General features: G+C 44.9%; 1 protein-coding gene across 6 annotated transcripts in view; it reads left to right on the top strand.

The window, feature by feature from the left end:
- agrn (agrin) overlaps nucleotides 1-24,755 on the top strand; it is a 267,410-nt gene that overhangs the window by 202,121 nt on the left and 40,534 nt on the right. For 5 of the 6 annotated variants that reach the window (XM_076878737.1, XM_076878736.1, XM_076878739.1 and 2 more), the window contains 11 exons: nucleotides 2,485-2,682; nucleotides 3,188-3,388; nucleotides 8,499-8,647; nucleotides 9,713-9,818; nucleotides 12,291-12,401; nucleotides 12,967-13,131; nucleotides 14,589-14,732; nucleotides 17,452-17,576; nucleotides 17,694-17,799; nucleotides 22,007-22,426; nucleotides 24,551-24,676. In XM_076878737.1, coding sequence (XP_076734852.1) covers nucleotides 2,485-2,682; nucleotides 3,188-3,388; nucleotides 8,499-8,647; nucleotides 9,713-9,818; nucleotides 12,291-12,401; nucleotides 12,967-13,131; nucleotides 14,589-14,732; nucleotides 17,452-17,576; nucleotides 17,694-17,799; nucleotides 22,007-22,426; nucleotides 24,551-24,676 — 1,851 coding nt within the window. The remainder of the gene's footprint in view (nucleotides 1-2,484; nucleotides 2,683-3,187; nucleotides 3,389-8,498; nucleotides 8,648-9,712; nucleotides 9,819-12,290; nucleotides 12,402-12,966; nucleotides 13,132-14,588; nucleotides 14,733-17,451; nucleotides 17,577-17,693; nucleotides 17,800-22,006; nucleotides 22,427-24,550; nucleotides 24,677-24,755) is intronic. The other variant, XM_076878740.1, reaches the window with a different exon arrangement.

Below are 24,755 nucleotides of genomic sequence, written 5' to 3'. Positions count from 1 at the left end.
AACTCTAGCATGGCCCTCTTGTGGATTTTACTCAGGACTAGCTTCAGTTTCTGACCACTCTCATAAAGTCCTGATTGACTGAGTGCGGTTGACCTTCTGGTAGCTTCATCTATTTTTGGTGACAATTTTCAAAGCTCATTGTGTTCAGCTATTTAGTTTCAGTTCCAGAAAGACTGGTTTTGGTTGGCTTGAAATTTCTTTAGTGATGGAACCCACTGTGCTCCTGGGAACTTCATGCACTTTAGCATCTTTTCTAAAATCCTCCTCCATGGATTTGTGCTGTGGTAGGGCTCTGTCTGGGAAGTTTTTTTATTTCATGGCATAGTTTTTACCTCTGACATGCAGTAAACTTTAAATGGCATGTGTGCGGCTTTCTGTATTCTTTAATATCATGTGAATGTACCTCATGTACACTAATAAAGCTTTATACAAATTCCTTGTTTTCCCAGGAAAAATGGGAAAACAGGTTATTTCCTGTAGCTCTGAATAGTAAATAATGTTTGCCTTGATTCTCATGCTTAGTTCTTAGCATAATTTTGCATGAGAAAAATGCAACAAATGAGACATTTTTTATTATGAGACATATAGAATACAAATGTTCTTTTTTTATCCATTTAAAAAACAGAGTTATTTTTCCACTTTTGTTCATTTCCATTGTTACCGTGTCCATCTAAACACTCACCAAGAAGAAAGAGTTTTGATTTTAGTGGAATTTCTTTTAAAATATTCTTTTCATGTGTCTCTCTACCCAAACTGTTTTAGTGTTCCTTTAGACGTTGGTGCCTTGTCTATTTATATAACAATGCAATGTGTCAGGAGTAACATAACTCTCCAGCCACTTTATTAGGCAAACCTGTTCAACTGCTTGTTAACACAAATATCTAATTAGCCAATCACACGGGAGCAACTCCAATTAGGCGTGTAGACGTGTTCAAGACATCTTGCTGAAGTTCAAACGGACTTTGAAGGTGGCGTGTTTTTTAGTGGCAGACGGGCTACTGTGGGCATTTCAGAAATTGATTTTTCCACACAGTCATCTCTAGGGACAAAACATCATTTGAATGAAGGTTTTCTGGTCAGAAATGCCTCGTCAAGACCGAGGCTACAATGTGCTCACCTCTACTGGGCAATGGAAAATTGGAAAAACATTAGCTGGTCTGATCAGGCTTAGTTTCTGGTGTAACATTCAGCAGTTTGGGTCACAATTTAGCGTAAACGACATAAAATCACAGCTCCACCCTGCCTTGTATTAATGGTTCAGGTTGCTGATGGTGGTGTAATACTTCTGTTGCACACTTTGAGCCCTTTAATAGCAACTGAGCATGATTTAAACACCGCAGCCTACCTGAGTATTGTTGCAGACCTTGTCCAACCATTTGGGACCATAGTGTACCCAACTTCTGATGGCTGCTTCCAGCAGGATAACCCACCATGTCACAAAGATCGAATCACCTCAAACTGGTTCCTTGAACACAAGTTCACTGTACTTAGATGGATTGGCCATCCTTTGATCGTGGTGGGATTGGAGATTTTCATCACGGATGTGTAGCTGACAAAGCTGCAGTCTATGTGCGATGCCATCATGTCTGTATGGACCAAAATCTCTGAGGAACGTTTCCAGCATCTTTTTGAATCTATGCCACAAAGACTTAGGGCTGAAGCATCCAGTTCTGTGGTGTGTAATTAAGTGGGATCTCAGTACTCTGATTTTCCATCCTCTAGTAAGATTGAATTTTCCAAATCTTCACTCCATATACTGAGCTTGTAAAGTAAAATATTTGTACTGTAAGTTTGAACTTTTTCCAGTATTGGCACAGTTTTGGTTTCTTTGCTTAGCACCTCACCAGTTTGGTCTCCAACATTTTCAAAATTAATGATAATGGGTGCGTCAAAGTAATTCAATTCAGCTGTATTTATACAGCGCCAAATCACAACACCAGTCACCTCAAGGTGCTTTATATTGTAAGGTAGACCCTACAGCAACGCATACAGAGAAAAACCCAACAATCATATGACCCCGTGTGATATCAAAGTAACATATAGATGAATGACAGGACCCAGTGTTTCCAAGCAGAACATTATATCCTAATGTGATAATCAGTGTTATTCACTTGACTTGTCAGTAGTTTTAATGTTGTGGCTGAAAGACCAAATGACAAACCAACACTACTTTAAGAATCTGTAGTAGCCAGAAACTCATTCCCTCGCAACTTTATATTCACTTAAGTGATGTTTCAAGCATCATCAGAAAGTAAGATGAGCTGAAAAGCACTGCACTGCACTGCATTTGCATAATGATAACATAAGAGAATCCATTTTAAGTCTACCATACATTAATACGAGCAGTGTAAAAGAAACTTAATATCCTCTAAATTCACCGTTTCTCTTAGAATCAGACCTCGGCGCCAAGGTTATGTAATCCCACAGGAAGCACACATGCACAGACACACTTAACCATTTGTTTGCCTGCTTGTCCCCATCTAGATGAGGCCTGTGCCAACTGCTCTTTTGGGGCAATCTGCGATGCCCAGAGCAAGCAGTGTGTGTGTCCGTCAGAGTGTGTCAAGTCCCACCAGCCTGTGTGCGGCAGCGATGGTACCACCTACAACAGCGAGTGTGAGCTGCATGTGCGGGCCTGCAAACAACAGATGGACCTCCGAGTGGTCGGCCAAGGAGAGTGCAGTAAGTAATGCGTACATTTATGGAGAATATGTCTGGTAGTTACAGTATGTCATCTTCAGTGTGTCATTATTAGTATAAATATGAAGGACACATCAGCGATCTTAGCACAAACTGGTGATTTGATATTAGGCTAGGGAAAAAGTGTGCAATGTTCATATGTAAAAGATTCATTTCTTTCCTCTGGCTCTGAGTTAAATATGGAAATGACATGTAAAAATAGTGCCCATCAGGAAGCTCATAAAACTGCAGGCACTTCAAATACAAGCAAACTTGTCAAACTGAATTCTCAGATGGGAAATTGCTCCAGCAGCATGTGCTGTATATGTTTTAAAGTGGAATATATTACGAGGGGAAGCAGCGTGCATGACAAATAGAAAAAGGAAAAGAGAAATCCTGTTTAAAAATATATTCCAGAGATGACTTTGAATGTCCATGTGGATCATATCCATCAAAATAACTCACCAGTCATGCTGTGGCCTGCCCCTCTGCTGTGTGTTTAATACAGAAACATGTGGCAACACTGTTTGTGCCATGGGTGCCCGGTGCGTCCAGAATAGGTGTGAGTGCCCGCCGTGCTCAGGCGAGCCCTACTCCCCAGTGTGTGGAAGTGATGGCACCACCTACGACAATGAGTGTGAACTTCGCAGACATTCCTGCACGCAGATGACGAGAATTGACGTGGCGAGGCTCGGCAGCTGCGACGAAGGTAGGAAAATGGACTTTGAAACGGTGTAATTATCTTTATCAAGCGACCTGCGGTGCCGTATTTGGTCGTTTGTGGATTCGTAGCTGCGACGTCTGCGTCGGCTTAACACTGCAAAAAACATGAGGCGACAGCCGCGGTGTGTTTCTGTAAACAAAACCTGTTAGAAATCCAGAAATGACTTCTGGGTGATTAAGCTCAGGTCAGCTGTACGTTTTCAACGCAGTGTTTTCATTGGCTGCTTGTCTGGCTGACTTTGTTCGCGAGCGTGCTGTGCAACGTATGAGCTGCAGCTGGTTTTTGTTTATTGATCTCACCGCTTCCCCCCCATTGCTCCTTGATGCCTCAATAAACTGAAACTAATTAATTGCAGACAGTTTTTCATTTGATATTTGGAACTTGTAGATGGGATCCCAAGCTAAATGCTCCATGCATTAGAGGTAGCTAAAAATGAGGTAAGGGCTGAGTATAGATGACTGAAGTATATTAGAGCCTGAGAATATTATGTCTGCTAAAAAGATGATCTGTGAATTGTAGGCTGGTGATTACTGCATGTACTTTTACCTGAATTCGCAGCACGAGCTGTAATAGCACGAATTATTATGCTCGGCTTTTATTAGGAGGGGGGCTAGGTTGTGTTTGTTTGTGTTGTGACAGCTAGGGTACACATTTTATCTAGCTCTTCTATTCAATTAGGCTTTTAAATGCGTGACCGATGGCACTTAATGTGAGTATCCCTCATTTCCATGCCTGTAGCTTTGTCATCGCTTCGCATTCTGAATAAATGAACTCTAATTCACCGTGCAGATCATATCTTGATCAGCGCTGACAGACTGAGGCGGGATATCACAGTCCCTCGCTCATCCCCTTCTTGGGGACAACTCTGGAGGGAGCAAAATGCCAGCCTCTGGTTTTAAATGCAGACAGTGGCAATGCTGCTGTTCCCTCGTGGCTAGTTGGCCATCACAGTGAACATAGTCATCTACTGACAAGGTGTGAAGGGGAGCAGATTACACCTGCCGGCAGGAGGGATGGCTGGAGAGAAGAAAGGAGGGGGTAGATGGAGGACAGGGCAAATAGAGATGAGGGGGAATCCACTTCCATTTTGATTGCTACAGCCAGGGGTCTTTTTTCTTTTTCCTCCCTAACCCCCCCACTACCATTGTCTGCCGTATTTGGCCCCAGGCCTGCGAGGCGAATCGCACCATCAAAGCTTCTTGTGGCCGATTTAACATCATTTCATTGACTGAGATAAGTGACTTTTTTTGTATGTGGAGCATGAAGAAATGTGAAACTGTATGCCCTCGATGCAGACGTGCAGACTTACTGTCACCACGCACACACGCAGCTACACACTCCTCATTGTCTGTTGGTTGTATCAGGCAAAAAGTACTCTCATCTGCATCCCAAGGGCATTGCTCTGCTTGCAGTGGCTGATGGCTTTGTTTTTATATTTTATTCTCTCTACCATACTGTCTCTCAGCATTCTCCTTTTTCCCATCGCTTGCTCATTTTGATTCAGAGAGAACTGTCAGGCTTACACAATAGAATCTTTTCTTTTTTTCCCCTTTCTTTTTTCTTTTTGCTCTCCACATCGCACCCTGCTGTCCCACCCACTCACATCTCTTTCCATTTTGCACTCCTCTCCATCAAAATTGTCCTTCTTGACAAAAGGGGCGCCAAGGCTTTCACAGACAGGGGTGGAGAAGGGCTCGGCGGAAATCAATAAATTTCACCCCAGGGGCAGCAGACGGTTCTGTCCCCCCCCCCCCCCCCCCCCTTCTTTCGGCCCCCTCAAATCTGACCCGGTAAAACAGTCAAAACCAATTTGCAGAAAGTTGTTCTACTTCTCTCCTCCTGCCTGTCTTAAACAGGATTTGCTGCTGATGGATTCACCCTTGCCTACATGTACAGTATCAGTGGTAGATTTGGCAAAATTAAGAGCACATGCTGTGTTATACAGCACCCTTGTCACAAAATGTAATTCTGTTTTTTTTTCTGGCTCTATTGTAGACAGCGGCAGGGCTCTACATCACCAGTATGCGCAACTCCCCACTCCATACTTCAAATCTAAGATAAGCCCAGAGAGGAAGTGAATGTGTTGATTTATTTGCTTACGTAGACCTGACTTAAAAACCATCCTCATTAGTCTTGTTGGGAGGAGGGGAGCGCACGGCATAAAAATGGAAGTTGTTTTCTCCTGCCTTTTTATTTAGCAGTAATGAAAAATGACAGTGTTCCCACTGTTGGCCATACAGGGAAATTTATCACCTGTTTAATTTCACACTCGGGTAGGCCTGGCCTCAGCTCCTTTTCTCGACACTGACAAAGTGGTAACTGAGAGCAGTGCATCACCTACGGAGGCCCGAGCCCCCTTTTTTAATTGAATAGACATTTAATAAACAAGATTATGAGAGCAGGATCACACGGCGATGCTGGATCCTCACCCTCGTCGCTCCTCACACGGCACGGATGTGATCAAGCTCCAAAAGACAGGAAAGGGCATGAAAAAACAGGCAAGTGAGTGGCTGGGTGGCACGAGAGCTTCCCGGAGTGTGATCAGCGCATTTTTCCTTCACGGTCCATTCATCATGGGGGCTTCTAACCTTCCGTTGAGGCAACAAAACTTCTTTTCTCCTCCTGCCATCTAAAAACACCCCATCCTCCCACTGGCTGTGATGCTTCTCCGTCCTACAGGAACTTTATTTAGGCTAACGTGCTGTCACATCAGTCAAAGAAGGTGGTACTGATAGAGGGAGCAAAACCGTAGTCATTTTCAAAGAGGGAGAATTTCTTTAAAGTCATAGATGTTGACATTCAGTCAGGTCATGATATCAGAGGTATCATAGAAATATCAGATGTCTCCTGGATCATTGATGTTGACACAACAAATCTGGTTTGCTGAACATCTACAGCCCCCTCCCCTCCGTCATCTATAATTTACCCAGGTTCTCATGTTTTCTCCTCTTCCCTCTACTTTCAGTAGCACACAGTTCAAGACAATACCGTCTTCCTCTTCACTTCCTCTATTATTTCTACTGTCAAAGCCTCTCAGTCTTTTTCGGACATTATTCTTATGCAATTCATTTCCTTTCTTCTCTCCGCCGCTCAATTCTGGCTTCTTAATGGAGCTCCCCTGGCTAAATAGACTCAGGCTTCTGACAAGACTGAGTAAAAAGAAACGGATGGGCAGTACGGAGAGAATAGCTGATGCAGCCATCTTGGCTGGGGACATATTAATTGAAAGGTTCATAGGCAGCGTGGGTGACGGGCACATCAAAGAACAACAGCTAATTAGGACCCCCTCCCCTCGCCTTTCACTTTTATTTATTCCATTCTAGTGTCTTACGTCTTTTTATATATTTATCTTGTCTGTGTGAAGGGACCTGAGTGGAATATGAATCGGCTACTCCGGCATTTCCTTTTTACTGCGTCGTGCTGAGCTGGCAAACAGTAAACAGATACAGGAAGCCGACCACAGGCTGCTGAGCTCCCTTTCTGTTTCTGATCTCTTCTTCTCACTTTCAGATGCCATCTGACGCCGAGTACCTGCGATAATGTCACTGGCAGCTGAAAGCCATTACGCAGCGCATTAGCTGTGTCACAAAATGTTATGTTTAACTCGGACTGTGGTTCGAAATCAATAAGTTGCAACAATGGCAAATTCAAGTAAACGGATTAGGGTTGGGGCTTTAAAATGGAGACAGAGCGATGCTTTAATAAGCACTGATGGTTCCTAGTTTTTTGGGGGGGTTTTCTCGGGGAGGGGTGGGGGGGGGGGGGGGGGGGCACTCTTCACAAAGCTCCAACTCCTCTGTTGAAGGCACAGATAGTAAAGCGACGTCTCCGCCGCCGTATCGACCACTCAGATCTCTCCCAGCACCACAGCTGATGACCCATATCGAAGAACAGCCGGGGCTTCATCGGCCCCTCCCCGCACCGTGCACTGTGACCTGCTCCATAATCTACTTTGGGAGACAGTTTATGCTAAGTGATACTTCCATTACACTATGACATTGATTTAACCATTAGAGGCAGTGCATCAATACACTGAGCCGAACGAGCCCTAAAAGTAGACGAGAAGGGAAAGAAAGACCTCGATTACCTAATGCGCTTTGAGTCTTCTGCCTGCGCTGGGAGCTTTTAGTTGAACTGTAGTCCTTTTTTGAATAACAAATTTGTTTTAAATGAACTTTCTGCCAGCCCCCAGGGTGCCTCGCTCTGTCTGACATTCTTTCCGTCTTTCATGCTGCATGCTTTCTTTCCCCCGCTTTCACACACGTTTACCTAATCTCCCTCTGGAGTTCCACTGTAGGTAAAATTTGCAACTTCAAAAGCCAGATCCTCCCATTTTTTTTTGCCTGCACTTTGCAATCCCCCCCTCCCTTCCCCAAATTTGTCTTCCTCAAATCAACCCACTTGTCAAATACCCCCCCCCCCCCCCCCCCCCCCCCCTTTCTGGTGCTTCTTTTTAAATCATTTTGTAGAGCTGTACATCCTGGCCCCTAATTGGGTTTTTATTTGTCCTTGCTCTGCCTCGTTCCCTATAAACATTAAGCCAGCCTTAGCTGTTCCTCCTACTGCGATACACAGACGTGCATTTTTAAAACAAGCAAAAAGCCATTTCAGGGTCGCAGTTAAAGAGTTGCCGGGACAACTTTCTTTAAAGTCTTGGGAGATAATTAGATTTTACAGAACACTTTGCAATTAGTTGCATTCTCATATCGGGAAGCAGACACCCATAAAGCAGGCCTCGCCACCAATTCTCTCCGCACACTTGGAGGCCGGAGTTAATAATTCCCTCCCCCTTTTTTTGTTTCTGATGTAATTGAAATGAAAGGATGCCTCACTGGTGGTGCAGAGATGTCTAATTTATTTAGTCAATCGGTGGCCCTCGCTAGACACCGTCATTATCTTGTACTACCAGCAGCGCCTTTGGTTGCCTCTCGCCATCATGAGGGGAAATGTAAATTATCTTAACTTTACGGCGCCCACAGTGTTTAAATGTAGTTTTAACTTCAAGACAAATAAAACTACGATGCCCGCTAGATGTATAGATTGTGATGTGTGTGCATATGTTTGTTAATGATATTGTGTGTCTTTTTTTATGCAGACTGCGGCTCGGGCGGGTCTGGATCGGGTCAGGAGAGCTGTGAACAGGACCGCTGTCTCGTATTTGGAGGCACGTGGTACGAAGACGCAGAAGACGAAAGCGACCGATGCCTTTGTGAATACAGCTGCACGAGTGTGCCTCACAGCCTGGTAAGACAGCCTTCAAAAATCATTTGCCATTAGCTGCTAATGTGGTTAAATCTTCCAGTCCCTTCAAAGCAAAATGCAAAAACATAAATCGCACACATCTGCTTTTGACATTTTCATCGGACAAACTCCAATCTCCTATAAAATGACATGGAAAATTATTCCTGAATTTTTGTCTGTTTAGCATAAAAAGAAATCTAGATGTCTTCTGAATTTGCCGAATAACCTCGCTTGTTACAAAATCCATCAGGGGCCACTTTCTTTCTTATTTTCTTGTAAATTTGACAAAATTGTAAAACCTGGGGGCGTGGATGAAGGCACGGGGGACTTTTTCAAGGTCAGCTTCAGATGGAAAATCTTTTCGCAGCATTTCTTATTCGGAGACAGCATGACTGTACAACCTCGGTAATTTGTAAGCCAACGCAAAACTCAAAAAGGATCCCAGAAACTGAGTAACTGGGCAGAAGAAAGTTTTGTGACATCCACAATTAAGCATCAGAAAGGCGAGGCATAAGGCTGGAGATGGTGTTTATGTTGCGTCCGTCAGTGGAACATATAGGTTGACATAGTCTGCATAACAGGGGAAAGAAACACTGTATTTATGGCTTACCTGACTGAACACCACGTGACACGAGGAGAAAGCTCCAGTGACGACAGAAACAGACCTGTCTAATAAGCCGGAGCAAAAAAAATATCCTCTTTTCCCACGAGGTCATCTTACCGTCATGAGCAGCAGCAGCTTGCTTTGTTGTCACGGATGTGGCTCAGGTGTCACCGCATGGTCTTAAGTGTGGTGAAACTGATGACACCTGATTAAACCACGTCCATTACAACTGAGTAAAAACGCCACCTGACAAAGGCCGTGAAGTATTATTGAAAGCAACCGAACTAACCACTTAATGGCTCTTTAGTTCAGCGTCTAGGTGAATGCGCTTTTACTTTAAATACAGGGCACGCCTCGGTAAAAACACGCGGCCTGGTAATAACTGAAGCGAGGTAGAGCAAAAAGAGCTGAGGGGTTAAGCTAGACGCTGCTTCAGACTCTGCTTTGTGTCTTTCTTTTTGCAGGTTTGTGGTTCCGATGGGAAAAACTACAGCAACGAGTGCGAGCTGAAGAAGGCCAGATGTGAGAAACGAGAGCACTTGTTGATTCAAAATCAGGGACCCTGTGCAGGTCGGTACATTACGCCACTCAGAGTCGATGTCATTGCAGTGCACAAGAGCACCCTCATCAAGTCTCATTGTCGCTGACATCCCATTTCTCCACTCATTCCATCCATCGATGGGGTTGTAATTGTCTCTAGTTTGAGTGTAATTCTGACAGCACTGCTTGTGTCTCTCTTCAGTGTGACCTGGTTAGCCATAAGCAAGTGAAATGATGGGAGGTCAGTGTTAAATTTGATGTGTGGGTTTGTGTAATTTGCTCAGGGAAGGTTGACTCAGCACACTTTGAGCTTTCCAGCTTTTCTGGGAAGTGGCTAGTCCACGTGGGCCGGCTCGTGAGCAGAGTTAAAAATCTTCCTCTCGGGCCCAAGTGTGAACTAACAGATAGTAATAAAGGCTCACTTTTCTGTCCAGATATTCAGAGAATTTAAAGCAATAAACCTGTGCTCCGGAGCTTGCTTCTTAGCCCTCAGGACACCACTTTCCCCTCTTCCTTTAATATAAACTCCCTCTCTTTGCATGTGATGAATGACATTTATCAGCCACAAACGCTGTGAGATCAGTGGCAGAGCAGCAAAGGTTAACCATCTTCCTCTCTGTGGCTATGTTAAATGAAGAGCTTTTTGCTAGCACAGGCCAGGGAGCAGAGCAAAAGGCACTTAAGGGATTTTGTGTGATCATTCCAGTCTGTTTGATTCCCCTTGGGTCTGAAAGAGAGGAGGATGGAGAGAGTTTGAAGAGAGTGAGAATGAAGGAGCTGCCAGTGTTTTCACACACATCTCTGCAGATTCTTCTCCTTCCTAAGCTGGCCTCCTTGGGCACTGACTGTCACGCTTCTCTACCATCCATGGATAATCAATCCTTTTTTGAAGAGTCCTCTATGGGTACAAGGCCTCTGGGTTCTCATCTCCTATTGGCTAATGGGGGGGGGGGGGACTCAGATCTTGGGGAATTTCACTGCCCTCTGCATTAGCTATGTAAGGAGAAACTTCATTTGACCTCAGCTCCATAAACTTTATCAAAACATGCCAGCTCTCAGTAGCGGAGCATGAAAGCAACCTTGTATTTCAGAGGTTCTCAGTTTGAAAAGCTACCTACTTTGCATACAGTGTCAACACAGCCGTCTGCTGCATGCACATTTGTAAAGTTTGCCTCTTGTAGCATTTAAAATAGTATTTTTTTTTTTTTTTGCCGCCTGCAAACTCAAATCAGGGTCAGGGATTTCAATATAATCCACTGAAATTTTTATTGGTTTACTAGACACATGTGCAGATGTGCCCTTGCAGGAATATAAAAGACCAGCAACAATCAGCGAAGCGGAGAAGGCGCAGCAGTGGACCTTGAAAATGTGAGGGTAATATTGCATGTCACAGCGAGGTGCATTGTGCCGGACAATGGAGAAAAACCCTTGAAGGGTGGAAGAACATATGAAATTAAAAGTTCTCCTTGTCCTAATAGGCTCAGTACAGATAGCCGAATGGAGCACTGAAAAGTGGCAAGTTAAATGAACTGTGTCCAAAGCCCATCTCTGGAGTGGGAAAGCACTGGAAAAAGAGCGCGCCGAGTCATCACCATTAGGCTGAGGCTCATATCCACACCAGTAACAGTGTGATTTATGGCCCCTGTATCTCCAGCCTCCAAACTCCAAATGAGCAACACTAAAAGAGGCGATGGGGAGGGCAATAGAGAGACACACAGAAAACCAAGGGTTTTCCCGTTTCTATCTACAACTTTACTTTTCACTCCAAAGTATGAAAAAATGTGAACAATGATGCTTTTGCTCCGGCCATTAAACAAATCCTATTTTCCTCCCACTGACTGTTTTGTTGTTCTCTTCCAATTTCTGGAGAAGCGCCAGGTTTGAGGAACGCATTTGTTTTTATTTTGTTGAATGTGGCTCTGTATTCAGTGCTGTCACACTATTTTGGCGTCTTGTGCATCCTTAGACAAAGGAGCTCTCCACACAGTGTGCGCAGGCAGAAACTGCTTGGCAAATTCCTTCGCATTATGCAGCAGGCCTTTTTTTTTTTTTTTTCTTCTGCTTCTTCTTCTTTTCTTTTTTTGAAGGTTGTAGGGCAGCGGTGCAATTTTGTAATATTAGACAAGAACAAATGAAGAGAACATGCCTTCTAGTAGGTGGTAAATGTCAGCTTCTGCACATTCACCAGAAATGCCATTGTTTGTTTTCACTGGAGGTAATAGCATCATTTTCCCCCTGATTTTGAGTCATTGTGGAGAAAGTAGCAAATAGAATTGTTATCTTGAAGCCGACTGCCAGGCTCTCCACCTCTGCCCCTCAAGCCAATCTCATTGTTGGCAAAAAAGTTACATGTTGTTCAGAGATTGTGTTGTTTAATTCCCCTCCTCCACCACCATCAACAAACCCTACAGTAATCACTCAAATGCTGGTGTTCCTCTTTCTCTCCCTGTTCCATCTTCCATCTCCCCTCCCTTTCCTTCCCTACCTCATCGGTGATTTCAGCCGTATCTCTGCCGGACCCGACGGTATCCGAGCACTGCAGCGTGTCAGTGTACGGCTGCTGCTCAGACAATGTGACGGCCGCCTTAGGAGTTGGACAGGCAGGATGTCCCGGTGAGTCCTATTCTGTGTCCCACTTTGACCCGTCAGTGTGTCACGAGTTTTTAAAAAAAAAAAGGAGGAAAAAAAAAAGTAGATAGTATCAGGCTGTTTGCAGCATATGGGCCTCGTTGTCCTTGACTGCAATTACAGTAGCAAAGTTGCAGAGCCGAAAACGTTTCATCTTAATCCAAGGAATAATTATGATAATTCTGCGCTGTATCAACAGAAAAATCTCTTCATCTGATGATCCTGACAAATGATAGCGTGCAGATGGAAGAGAAAAGGCTTGCATCGAGCTGTAAGCCAGGGGATACAGCATGGATGGAGAAAATGCAGACGGAGAAATAAGAATACGCAGAGATTTAGAAAAAAGGAAAATCACCTCAGCGCGCTTTATCCGCCTTTTTATTTGCGGAATAGGGTTTAGCTGACATTTGAGCCTAGCATAAATCTCTAATACAGAGTATCCATCACAGTAAGCATTATCCAACTCTTATAAGCTACAGGGATCTATAAACAGCAGCAGTGTAAGTTTGCTGTAGAAAAGTGAAATTCCTTGTTGCTCTTTTCCCCTCAGCTACCTGTCAGTGTAATATCTACGGCTCCTACAAGGGGACGTGCGATCCAACCACCGGGCAGTGCTCCTGTAAGCCGGGTGTCGGAGGGCAGAAGTGTGACCGCTGTGAGCCGGGCTTCTGGAATTTCCGCGGCATCGTGACAGAGAACATGAGCGGCTGCACTCGTGAGGAATTCCTTCTTTGTATCTGATCAGCTGTGCAAATGTGTTTTATTTCGATGACGTTCATTTTATGTATGTTACTTTTCAATCCTTACATTTCCTCTCCACAAATGGTCTGTGCACACACACACCGAAAAAAAAATCCATGCACATCAAAGTGTTAACACGCAGAGAGGTTTTATTTGGTTTTCAGAAATCCTGAAATAGTGAAATAGTTAGTCTAGATCAGAGATGTCAAAGTCGGTTTAGTTCGTGGGCCTCAGCTTTGATCTCCAGTGGGTCTTGTCAGTGGGTCTTGTCAGCAACTTGTCAGGATCTGGAACTTTCATCTCCAGCATCTCCGCAGACATCTCCAACTTTCATAGTTTGCAAAGTCCTGACTGACTTGTATGATTCACACCGCCTGCTCTAGATACACCATCAATATTTCTGTGTGCACTTTTCTTCTGATCTACTTTACTTTTATAGTTACTGAACAATTTTTTTTTCCAGAGTATAAACAATGTTAGTTATTCCCCCCAATGTTTTCTGGGAAGAAACCCAAAACCTCTGAGTCTGTAAAACTAAAGTCTTTGCCAAATAAATCCAAATCTGCATGGCTGGAATCCACTCTACATAAGTGAGAGTCATATTTCTCAAGATAAGAGCCATAGTTTGACAATACATTTCTCACTGAATTAATAGCAGTGCCTCCGAGCTACCCTTTTTAGAACAGAAGTTTATAAAATGAATATCCATAAAATATAGTCAGTCAAATTAGATTCTCTTCTAGTTAAGCTCCATATATTTATAGAGCTTAACTATTTGATGAGAGTTTTTGTGGAAAGATGTCTTACTTTGTCCTTTAGACCTGTCAAGGCTGTACTGAATGAACCATTCTCATTTGTATTCGAGTAAAGAACAGGGTCGGGACCCCTTGTTTGTCTTGGTGTAATGCAATATGGTGACTAGCTCGTATCCTGCCGCTGAGGTATCATAGGACATAGCTCCCCAAGTCACAGAGCATTTTCAGTCAACAGCAGGAAGCCTGCAGGTGCCTCACCCGTGGCCTGACCTTAACAAGGTTTACCCAAAGCAAGCAGACAGCACACCACACGCCAATACCACGTTCAGCAGGAGAGGAGTGGAAAACAACACACGTCATTGATTCCCGGAACATAATGGACTTGATGTCCTTCCCCGGCGTTGTTTTCCTGAGTTTCTCTTACGTACTCATTCCCCTCCTTCTTGTCCTCCTCCTGTGGCCCCTAGGGCTGGTTGAACTATTACCAACCCTTGATACTTAAGACAAAGATGTCTCTCAAGCACAACGCTACAGAGGCTAAGGTTGCTTCAAGCACAGTTTGTACAGACTATAAACCGAGCTATTCCTATCTCTCTTCCTGCCGTCGTCGCTAATTGACTGGCCTTTTTCCCCCCTCATCAATCTCTCTCATTTTTTTTCCACCTTTCCACGGCAGCATGCAACTGCGACGCTACGGGCTCAGTCCGGGATGATTGTGAGCAGATGTCGGGTCTGTGCTCTTGCAAGACGGGAGTGAAGGGCATGAAGTGCAACGTGTGTCCAGATGGGAGCAAGATGGGCATGAATGGCTGCGACAAAGGTAATAAGAAAGAGCATCAAGGCCAGTGTGTGGGGCATTCAGAAACCAAACACACACACATTTCTCTCCTTGGTTCCAGCTTCTCTCTATCATTCCAAAGTGGTTTTTGTCACTTATCTGATTTGTGGATCAGCCTGGAAGCAGCCATTTCTTTCTTCATCGGCTCTTTGCATCCATCAGCTTTACTGGCAAAGAAGGAAGTGGCTGCAAGAGAGCTGATCAATAGTGATTAGGAAAATACTCAAGTGTACAAATGGCATGTGGATGACACATTTCCCATTGATATTTTATTTTCTCTACACAGTTGTGATGATTCATTGTTCTTTGAATGTGTGGGTTTATACCTCTGTTTAAGGACTATTGATTACTTTTGATTAATAATAAAAACAGCCCTGGTGACTGTACAAGCCACAAAGCCGGTTGAAGGAAAGGTTAGTTCCTGCTGTGGGGGCCTGCAGCTCCATGATTAAGATGCACCATCAGATATCGACTGGAAGTCAAATGCTTAATGAAGCCAGCAGTCCCAGCACAGTGGTGGGGCTCTTCGCCACACACCCTGCCAGATAAAAAGGACGAGTACTAGGAGGGTGCAGCACATAAAAGCAGGAGCTAAAGGGTGGGGTGCTCTAAGCCTCTGTGATGAAACAATGCAAAGACCCCACACTCACATCCAGGTGGGTGGATGGTGGACTCCCTGCAGCAGATCCTGCTGCGACAGCTTCAAGGCTTCAAACAGTCTTTAGGGGAGAACTGAGGAGAGATCTTGAGTGCTCACCTTTGGGCCCCTCAGAAGATCAACTTTTTTTTGTGCAGCAGTTTTGGAAAATTGCTGTGCATGCCATGAATAATTGAAACTCAGAGAATTTGGGAATTCTATTATCACTGTTATACGGTTGGTGTAAAGATGCTGAATACAAGACAAGGATGAAGTCTTTCAGCTCACTCTTTCCACACTATAAAATCACCCCGAGTGCGACAAGTGGTGTTTTAACCTCCTAGGACCTGGCGTCCACATATGTAGACATCAAATTATGGGTTGTCTAGACCAAAATACTAAATTTTGCTCTTCAGGGCCCTGATATCCAATTATGAGGACATTATACTGACACTTTTCTATCCAAATTTAAAGCGAATGTCCTCATATGTGTCTCTCATTTTTCTCAGAAACAAAAATCAAGTAAAAAAAAAAAAATCTGGTAATTCTTTGTTTTTACATTCATCAGGTCCCAATCAGCCCAAATATCAAAGAGAAATAAAAAATGCATGCCATGAAAGAGTTCGGGTCTTAGGAGGTTAAAACTGTGGCACAATAGCACAAGTATAGTATGAATGTTGTCAGCAGTGCAGATGAATTGTTATTCGCTGTTTGGGGTTAAAGTTTTATAGCTAGACGGCTTATAACACAGTTTGTTGTTATACTTTGAAATCCCCTCAGGACCTGATCCCAGCATATATATCAGAACTGCTATCCCTGTACTCTAAACCAGCAGCTTATAGTCTGTTCCCACGTCACTGTTAACACTCAAGAGAGACAGAGTGACTGCTGTATGCAGTATCATCTTTTACATTGCTTTTAAAGACTTTTTCTTTACATGTTTTGGTTATTTCAGTTCTTAACTATTGTGTTCAACTGTATTTTATTCTTTACTGGGTGTTTAACTGGCCGAACTTTTGGTACCTACAGAAAGGTTGACATTTTGATACACAGGAAATTGTAATGTTTTCAAAGAGCCAAACACAGGAGACCAGGATCAAAAATTCAAAACCTTAAGCATCAGCAAAACCAGCTGACAGAAAGTAAAGGTTGGAGTCTTGAAAGCATATTAGATGGACAAACATGATTGGACCTATACTAGGAACAAAGAACCAGGAATGAAAGGGCAGTAATACACAAAAAAAACAAGGGAAGGCCAACATGAATAATGGAAATAACCAGCCCAATCTCACGCCCGAGGCGTAACATCCCGATGATTTGTCACGTTCCGCAGCGTTCCTGAGGAACGCGAAAGGTGACCTTCCGCGTTCTTATGTTACGCGCCGGGTTATGGGTGAAATCCAGCAGAATGGCGGTCCTGCGGTAATACACGTTCAAGCCATGTATTCCAGCCCTAACACTAACTAACCTGTACCAGCACTTTAGTGACGTTAAATAGTGTTTTCCAAAGCGTTTTAAGTAAATTGAACGAACACATGTAGATTGATTCCAAACAGTTCTCAAGTTTAATCGTTTCTCCGATCTCATCATTTACGAACGTGTTGGGTGCCCGGAAGTGTAGTATGTTGACGATTTGTCACCTAGTGTATTACTATATATATTACTCTTTGGGAGTGAGAACGTGTTGAAATAACACTCACAGGAAAGAACAAGGATTACAGAATAAAGGAGGAAATCACTACGAAACAACTAAACGTGGCAGAAATGTTGCCAGCTATAGTCTGATTTCACAGTCTCCATTGCTGTATATAAAGTACTCTATTTGAACAAAAGTGTTGGGCCACACCTCTTAATCTTTAAATTCAGGTGTTTTCAGTCCCATTGCCACAGACTTTTTAAATCAAGCACCTAACCATGCAGCCTGCATTCACAGTCATTGATGAAAGAATGAAGAGCTCACTGAATTCGAGAGTGGTGCTCTAACAGGATGCATAGATGACCCAGTACCTTTGTCCATATAGTGCGTACAGAACGTATAGCAGTGTAAACTTGTTTCTCCCACAGGTCCTGAAGCCCCAACTTCCTGTGAAGAGTTACAATGTAACTATGGAGCCACTTGCATTAAGGTGAATGGCCAGGCCCACTGTGAGTGCCCCTCACCTGACTGCGATTTGAAAAACAAAACCAAGGTGTGTCTTTCAAACTGTCTAAAGAAATAAGTTGTTTGAATGGAAACACATTCTTGTAGTTGCCTGTAGGGAGTTAACGTGTTCTCCCTTCGCTCCATCTCTGTCACTGTGGAGCAGGTGTGCGGCTCAGATGGGGTGACCTATGCCGACCAGTGCCAGCTGAGGACCATAGCCTGTAGACAGGACAAGGACATCACAGTGCAGCACTTTGGACAGTGCACAGGTGAGCCTCGTAGAAACCTCCATGCATAACGAGACACACGGATGGCCAACTGTTGTCAGTCCCTGATCAAAAGATAATGAGCAGTGCCGAGGGCCTCAAATTAACCCCCTCCTGCTGTTTCTCCTCCTATCCATCACTCTGATTCAGAAAGTAAGGTCAGAGCACTGAGAGCACATTTATCTTAAAATAAATGTTTCTGCACACACTCGAGCAGCTGTGCTTATTTCTTATTAAGGTAATTCAAGTGCTGAAGAGTATATAATAAAAGCATCTTACACGCATCATGTTCAATAGCACTTCTGTATATCGAACAAGCCTGTCTCTCCTCCTGGTTTTAAACTGCCTGGTGAGAATGAAAGCATGTGCCACACTACAGGGATCTCAGAATTAAGATGGAGATTTATTTATTTATTTTGAAAAGAAAAACAAGTTTGACTGGAGTCTGTGCGTTGCAAACTCACCAGATAGCAATGACACTTCCTCTTTGCTTTCCAGTCCCTTTGTTGGGATTTGGCTTCATCTTCAAACCCCCTGTTGGGGAATACATCAATCCCTTCGCAGCTTGATGCTGCCAGGAACACGATGCTGCTGAAGTATGATTGCACATGTAGAGTACATGTGTACTCAGGAAAAGGTACAGCTCTTGTCCCCCCTCCCCTCCATCCCAGCCCACATGCTGATGGACATTGCTTGGATCGGTGTAATAGGCACTGGGACCCTTGCCAAGGCCACAGCTTTCATGTACAGTGAAGTGGTCTCGCCGACTGCCAGCTTGCGTCACAGCAGAATTCTAGAGACGCCGCCGGCAAGAGCAGGAGGAAGCTCTACGCCAGCTGTGGAGCTGTGGCCGCGAGCCACTGCCAGGTGTCTTACATTTTCAGGTAGAAAAATGTTCATTCACCTCATCATTTAGTGGATCAAATGACCTCATGCAGAGACACGCGTCCCTTTTACCCCTCTTCCCTGAGTGATCCCCTTCAGACTGAAATGGCAGTATTCCAGACAGGAAAGGATGTTGATATAGTGTATGTTGATTTGTAGTTTCAGGTAGTCGGATTTAAAAAAAAAAAAAAAAAAAAGGAGTATGCTCAGTAAGGAATTGACAAGGCTTTGATAAGTCCCTGAACATCTGGTAATTACAAATTCAGTGCTGTGGGTTACCAGCAAATGGAGCCAAAATCCAGTCTGGTCTCACATTCCTCTGTTGCCTGGCAATAGAGATGTGGGTTGTGTGTAATCCCTCACCTAGCATTTCTGCATACACAGAAGGCACGAAGACGCCTCGCAGTGGACTCTCTCTCTATCTCTACGGGGACGATGAAGACACAGGCGAGCGCTCGGGCCCCACCAGCAGCCGCGGAGGATCTTTTAATTTCTTCACCCGGATGCGGTCGCACCGCGGGTTGCTGTTCTGGCGCTGCTGTCGGCTCGGGAGTTAGATCTCGAGCTCATTTCACGTGTGGCTGGGTGCGAATTAGCATTTGCTCTGCCTCCACCCCTCACCACGCCAGAGCCAAGCCCGCCCTCCCTCCCACTGTTTACACGCAGCGCTTCCAGACGCCGGGCCACAGCGCCGTGGCATGCCAATGCTCGCCGAGCTGCTCCGTGGTTTGACAGGAGAGCAGTGCCAAGGGCTCTGCTATAAATGAGTGAATATTGATCTTTTTTAACATCATTGATCTGTTGCAACTTTTTATTATACAAGGGAGCGTGACTGCTGCTTCTGCTGCTGCTGTGCAGTCTGCCGCTAATGGGCAGGCTGAGGAAAGAAATTACAAGCCTGCAGAAAAAGCTCCTCAAATCTTTCTGCCTGTGACAGAGAGCTGTGATGTTACCCGGCTCTCTCTGAAGTCTCCTCCAAGCAGCCGCAGAGTATGGGGAGGAGTATTGCCGGCTTCTTTGCTAGGTCTCAGCAAAAGATGAAGCGATAAGAGAAGAATCCTCAAAAAAATATGCATAAAACACTGTACCGAGCACCGGAGGGAGGGCATTTGTACCGGTGAACAAATTCTGGCAGCGGGAGGAAATGGCCACCATGTTGGCAATGACCTGCCTCTCCCATATGGTGTTATTACCTGTAAGTTTGTAGCAAATTGGCAACGAAGGCCAGCATATGGCACAGGCAGCCCTCTGCCTGCTTGCTAGTCAGGGTTCTGTTGCCTTCTCCTCCATGTCCTGCGATTTTTTTTGTGCCATTATTCACTCCCTCGTTCAGTTTGCCATGCCATGTTTCCCTGCTGCTGATTTGTTAACCTGTATTTTCCATCTGATTTAAACCCTTTCTCTGTCAGGCTCTTTTTCCCTATCATTTCCGCTCCTTGCCTCTGTGGCTTCCTTGTCTTTCTCCTCCAGTTTGCGCTTTCCGAATCCCTCCTCCTCACTGAGGGTGGCTGACTCCACAAACAATCTTAATAATCACCTGTCAACAATAAGTACACAGCTGAAGCAAGCCGAGATGACTATGATTTATTTTGCTCTCTACTCTGTGACATTACTGTCCAGTGCTCGACTGGGAGGAAATAAAGCAAAAAAAAAGGCAAATGGACTGTTAAACGTGATTAAGAGAAGCGTCAGCTGAACAGACTGTGCTGTCAGTCCTTCTCTGCTTTCTCCCAACGAGCGCTCCTCTCTTGCTTTATCCCATGTCGCTGAGCTTGCTTCTGGAGATGCCCACACACCCAAACACACATTAGGCCCTTTCCAGGGACCAATCCGCTTGACGCTAAGCTTGGCACAAGACTGACAGGTGTAGCCAAGAGGAAACGCGATGCATGCCACCTTCCTTGGTGATAGCATCGCTCCTCTATGCACTCCAAATCTCTCTATTACAAATACCTTCCGAGCTTTAAGCAATCTGTGCGTCTCCCGGGCTTTCTGCCGTCTCAGTAGGTATCACATTTCACACCTCGGTGAATAATTGCCGATCAACTAAGCGATTATAGCGGTGTAATTAAGTCCTACACATAATGTTAGGCGAATCCTAATGAGGCGCATGTCTACGGTATAGCTTTTTATTTTTTAATCTCCTCTTCATTTCACCTTCTCACTAACACACATCTGTGCTCGTGGGACGGCAAGGAGCGAAGAAATAATGACAATATTGCCGTGACTGCTCGCCACGGCTAAATCTGAAGTGTTCACTTACGTAGCATCTCCCTGCCAACTCACTTATCTCCCGCAGGAGTTTTTGTCCCATTTATCTCTCTTTTATCGCCAACAGTTTGTCCTTTTGCACCAGAGCTTTTTGCATTGGTAATGATGGGCTCTTTACAGAGAGGCTCTTCTCGCTCCCCTCACGTGGAAGGATTCTTTTTCTGTTGTTGTTTTTGTTGCTCTCTGTGTGTGTGTGTGTGTGTGTGTGTGTGTGTGTGTGTGTGTGTGTGTGTGTGTATTGACACGAGTGTGTTGTGGTGGCGTTGACGGATACTCATGCTCTCTGCAAGCAGCGCTCTTTGAAGCCAGAGTTAAAGCCGGCTTTTTTTTCTTTCTTTTTTTTCTGCCCCATTTCTATCAATCATTCATCACCGGAGGCACTGGCTGTTGGTGATTAAAGCTGTGCTACTGGAGGGCAGCGTTTGAATATGGATATATAATTCATAGGCATTGGCACAGCAACACACAAACATGCATATTGTGCACACGAATGCATGCCATATGTGTACAAACACAAGCACAAATACCCTCCACACAATGCGCTGACACCAACTGGAGTAGTTTAACCTGGTTTGGGAAACATAACTCGTCTGCAGGCGGAGTGCACATGCCCGAATGCGATGTGTCATCTGTTGGCATATTCCATTTTCACTCTTAAGACCCCTGAAACAAAGATTTCTGACATCTCATCCATTGCAGGCTTTTTAATCACGGGCTGCTTGTACAAACAGGCCTGTTTGTGTATGTGTGTGGTTTCTAATGTAATTACTTAATGACACTGGTGAACATCGGGGAGATGGGTTAGAAGATTAGAAGAGACATAATCACTCACTGAATACAGGAGTTATAGTGAGTGAAAAAAAGTTATAGTGAGCAGTAGGTTGTAATAATCATTAAGTGATTTTGTTATGGTTTATTGGCTAATTATGTTTTTTTTTATTTCCTCTGGTGTGATTTTTGAGGTTTTACTGCAGTTAAGTAAAACAAAGTCCAACACTTCCATCTATGCTCAGTCATTCATCCATTCCTTGCTTCCTCCCCTTCCCTCCACCAGAAACCATCTCTGAGCCAGCAGATCGACCCACCCCAAACCCCCCCGCCACCACCCCAAGCGCAACCGTTGCTGCCGCCACCACCATCACCACCGTCGCACCCTTCCATCCTAACATGGTCCACGGCGTCCCGCCTCCATGGATCGAAACCCTCGAGCAACCTGCGACCACCACCCCCTTTCCATCCCCTACACAAAAAAGTGCGCAAGCAACCAGCCACCACTCCACCCACATCCAGCCGCAAGCGCCGCAGCCCAGCCCAACCGCTGCCGCCTCCACATCCTCTCGCAGCGGTCCAATTCCCTCGGCCGCCGCAGTCTCCTTCGAAGGCTCGGGTAGTGGGGATCCAAGCGGGGACGAAGCGACTGAAGAAGAGAGCAGCGGCATCCCAACGGAGGCCAGTGGGGCCGAGGAGACTGTCGGTAAATCCCTGCTCTTTCACTTCATTATCCATAAAGCTTTGGGTGTGTGTGTAGGGAGGGGAGGTTTTTCTCAAAAAAGGGGCTGGTCAAACTCATAGTCTCCTCTTAGTTCACATCATAATGCATTCATGCCATCATCTGTTAATTGAAAATGAAAAATAGGCACAGGCTTATGTATTTGTATGCAAATTGCTTTTGAGGAGACAAATGTCACAGGCAGGCAGGCAGGGAAGAGAAATCTTTGTCAACAGGTGCTGTTAGTGTCATTTCCACTTGCATAAGATGTATATCTCAATTTCAGACAGAAAAGAATGTATTTGCATGGTTCACTGTTGCTACATCGCCCATGCGTTTTTCTTCCTCCCATTCCACCAGCTCTCAACAGCTAGCAAAACAAAACCCAAGCTCTGTAAAATACACTCTAGATGGAACTGCTGGTCCGCATCTCAGGATCTCTGGAGCCTGACTTGACAGGCTGATGTGACTGGGAGGTTGAGGTGCGAGTGTGTGAGCCAGCATACCTTGTCACATGACTAGTCTCAAATCTTTCCCGACATGCCTTCCTGGGCTCTGGCGGTTACCGGGCCTCTGGTTGAACAACAAGAGGACGACTAAGACTTTTCAATCAGTGCTCTCTTTTTGATTTTTTTTCTTTTTTTCTGATGTTGCCTTCCATCCGTCTGTCCACCTCACCTGACAGCTCGCAGTAACAGGATAAGATTGATGGAACGGCAAGGCCCCAATGTGCTCTTCCTCGGCTCTTCCTCCTCCTCCTGCTCCCCCTCTCCTCTCGTTCCTGCTCCCCGAGTTTTAGATTTATTCTCTTGTCAGAGGCTGACCAGAGTGCTCGGTGATGCAAGGAGCATGTAGCTTGTCTGCAAAGGAGACCTGGCGTCTTGTGACTGTGTGTATATGTGTGCGTATGAATGTGTACCCAAGTGTGCCTGGATGTTTTTCCTTTTTTTCAACAGTCAGTTTGTGATTGTTTGATTAGACGATTTTCCAGGACAGTTTTGGATATTGAAATACTGAACTAATCTGTTTCGTCATCTGTTTTGTGTGTTTGCGTCTGTGTGTGTGTGTGTGTGTTAGTCTTATCTCCTGTTCCTCGTGTCACTGTGTTTGTCCAATCCAGAGTGCACATGTCACCATCTGAGCATACAAATGTGAGTAGGTCAGAGGTGCACCTTTTCACATTTTTGTGCCTGTGGTATTTTTGCAATCCGAACAAATCTGTGTGTGTATTTGTCGTTGTGTTTATCTGTGTTTATTTGACAGCTTTCATGGCTTCCATAGGAGTTGCACTGCCCGATGCTTCTGTAAATGTGCAGACCACATGCCAGCAGATGCCCCATAAACCCCAGCCTCCTCCCACCTTCTGCCCCGCCCCCTTCTCCCTCCTCCCTCCTCCTTCCACATCCTTTGACCGCATGTCCTTGAGAAGGACGTCCCTCGCCTCTGACGTGTTTATGGCTTGTTTAGCCGCTAGCTCTTTGCCTTGACGATTATTTCTAATCTCTCCGCGGCCATAAAGTGCACCGCCTCGACACCGAGACAACTCCCCCTCCGCCAACACCATCATTAGAGTGGACCGAAGCTCGCCGCTGTTATATACACACTCATTCTTCAGATAGAGCAAGCCGAGCCACTTTTATGTCTGTAATGTCCCAAGATAGCCAGATATGCAGTGACAGTAACACAAACACGAGTGTATGTTGTTTTTGTCCTCCTGGGACTCCTTGAAGGTAAAACTCACCCAATCTGCAGCGAGCAGTTATCACATCCTCCCATCATTAAAAGTGAGCCATGTGTGAGATGACTGGCAACACTCCCCATTAAGTGTTCTCTACCTGACAAAAAGAGATCCAGGTGTACAATCAGTTCTAGTGAAAATGCCACATAATCACTCCTGACAGATGCCTTTATTAGTGTCCAATCACTGGTCAGCACTCTAAAACAAACACACAAATGTGTGTAGACGCGAGAGAAAGTTGGAATTGTAGGTTTTTGACCTTGGAATCACTGCTGGTGTTGAGTGCCTAAAAATTGTAGCTCTGTTCTGGGTTTCCTACATAAGCTGTAACGTTTCATGAACTATTATGAGCCTCTGTGTATCACCCTCAGGTCCCACAATGGCGAGCACCACTTTACCCACACTTGAGGACAGGTCGTCCTGCGACAACACAGAGTTCGGCTGCTGCCCTGATGGCAAGACACCATCCAGTACTCCAGAGGGCGCCAACTGCCCCTGTAAGTCAAGCACACCTTTGAAAACGACTTTCTTTACTCTCTAATTACCTAAACATCTTCCCGGCTGTCTTCTGCGTCT

This window comes from Maylandia zebra, linkage group LG20, assembly GCF_041146795.1.
Source record: "Maylandia zebra isolate NMK-2024a linkage group LG20, Mzebra_GT3a, whole genome shotgun sequence".
In the NCBI taxonomy this organism is placed as follows: domain Eukaryota; kingdom Metazoa; phylum Chordata; class Actinopteri; order Cichliformes; family Cichlidae; genus Maylandia; species Maylandia zebra.
The sequence above is the reverse complement of the archived record's forward strand: the minus strand, read 5'-3'. Positions and strand labels throughout refer to the sequence as shown.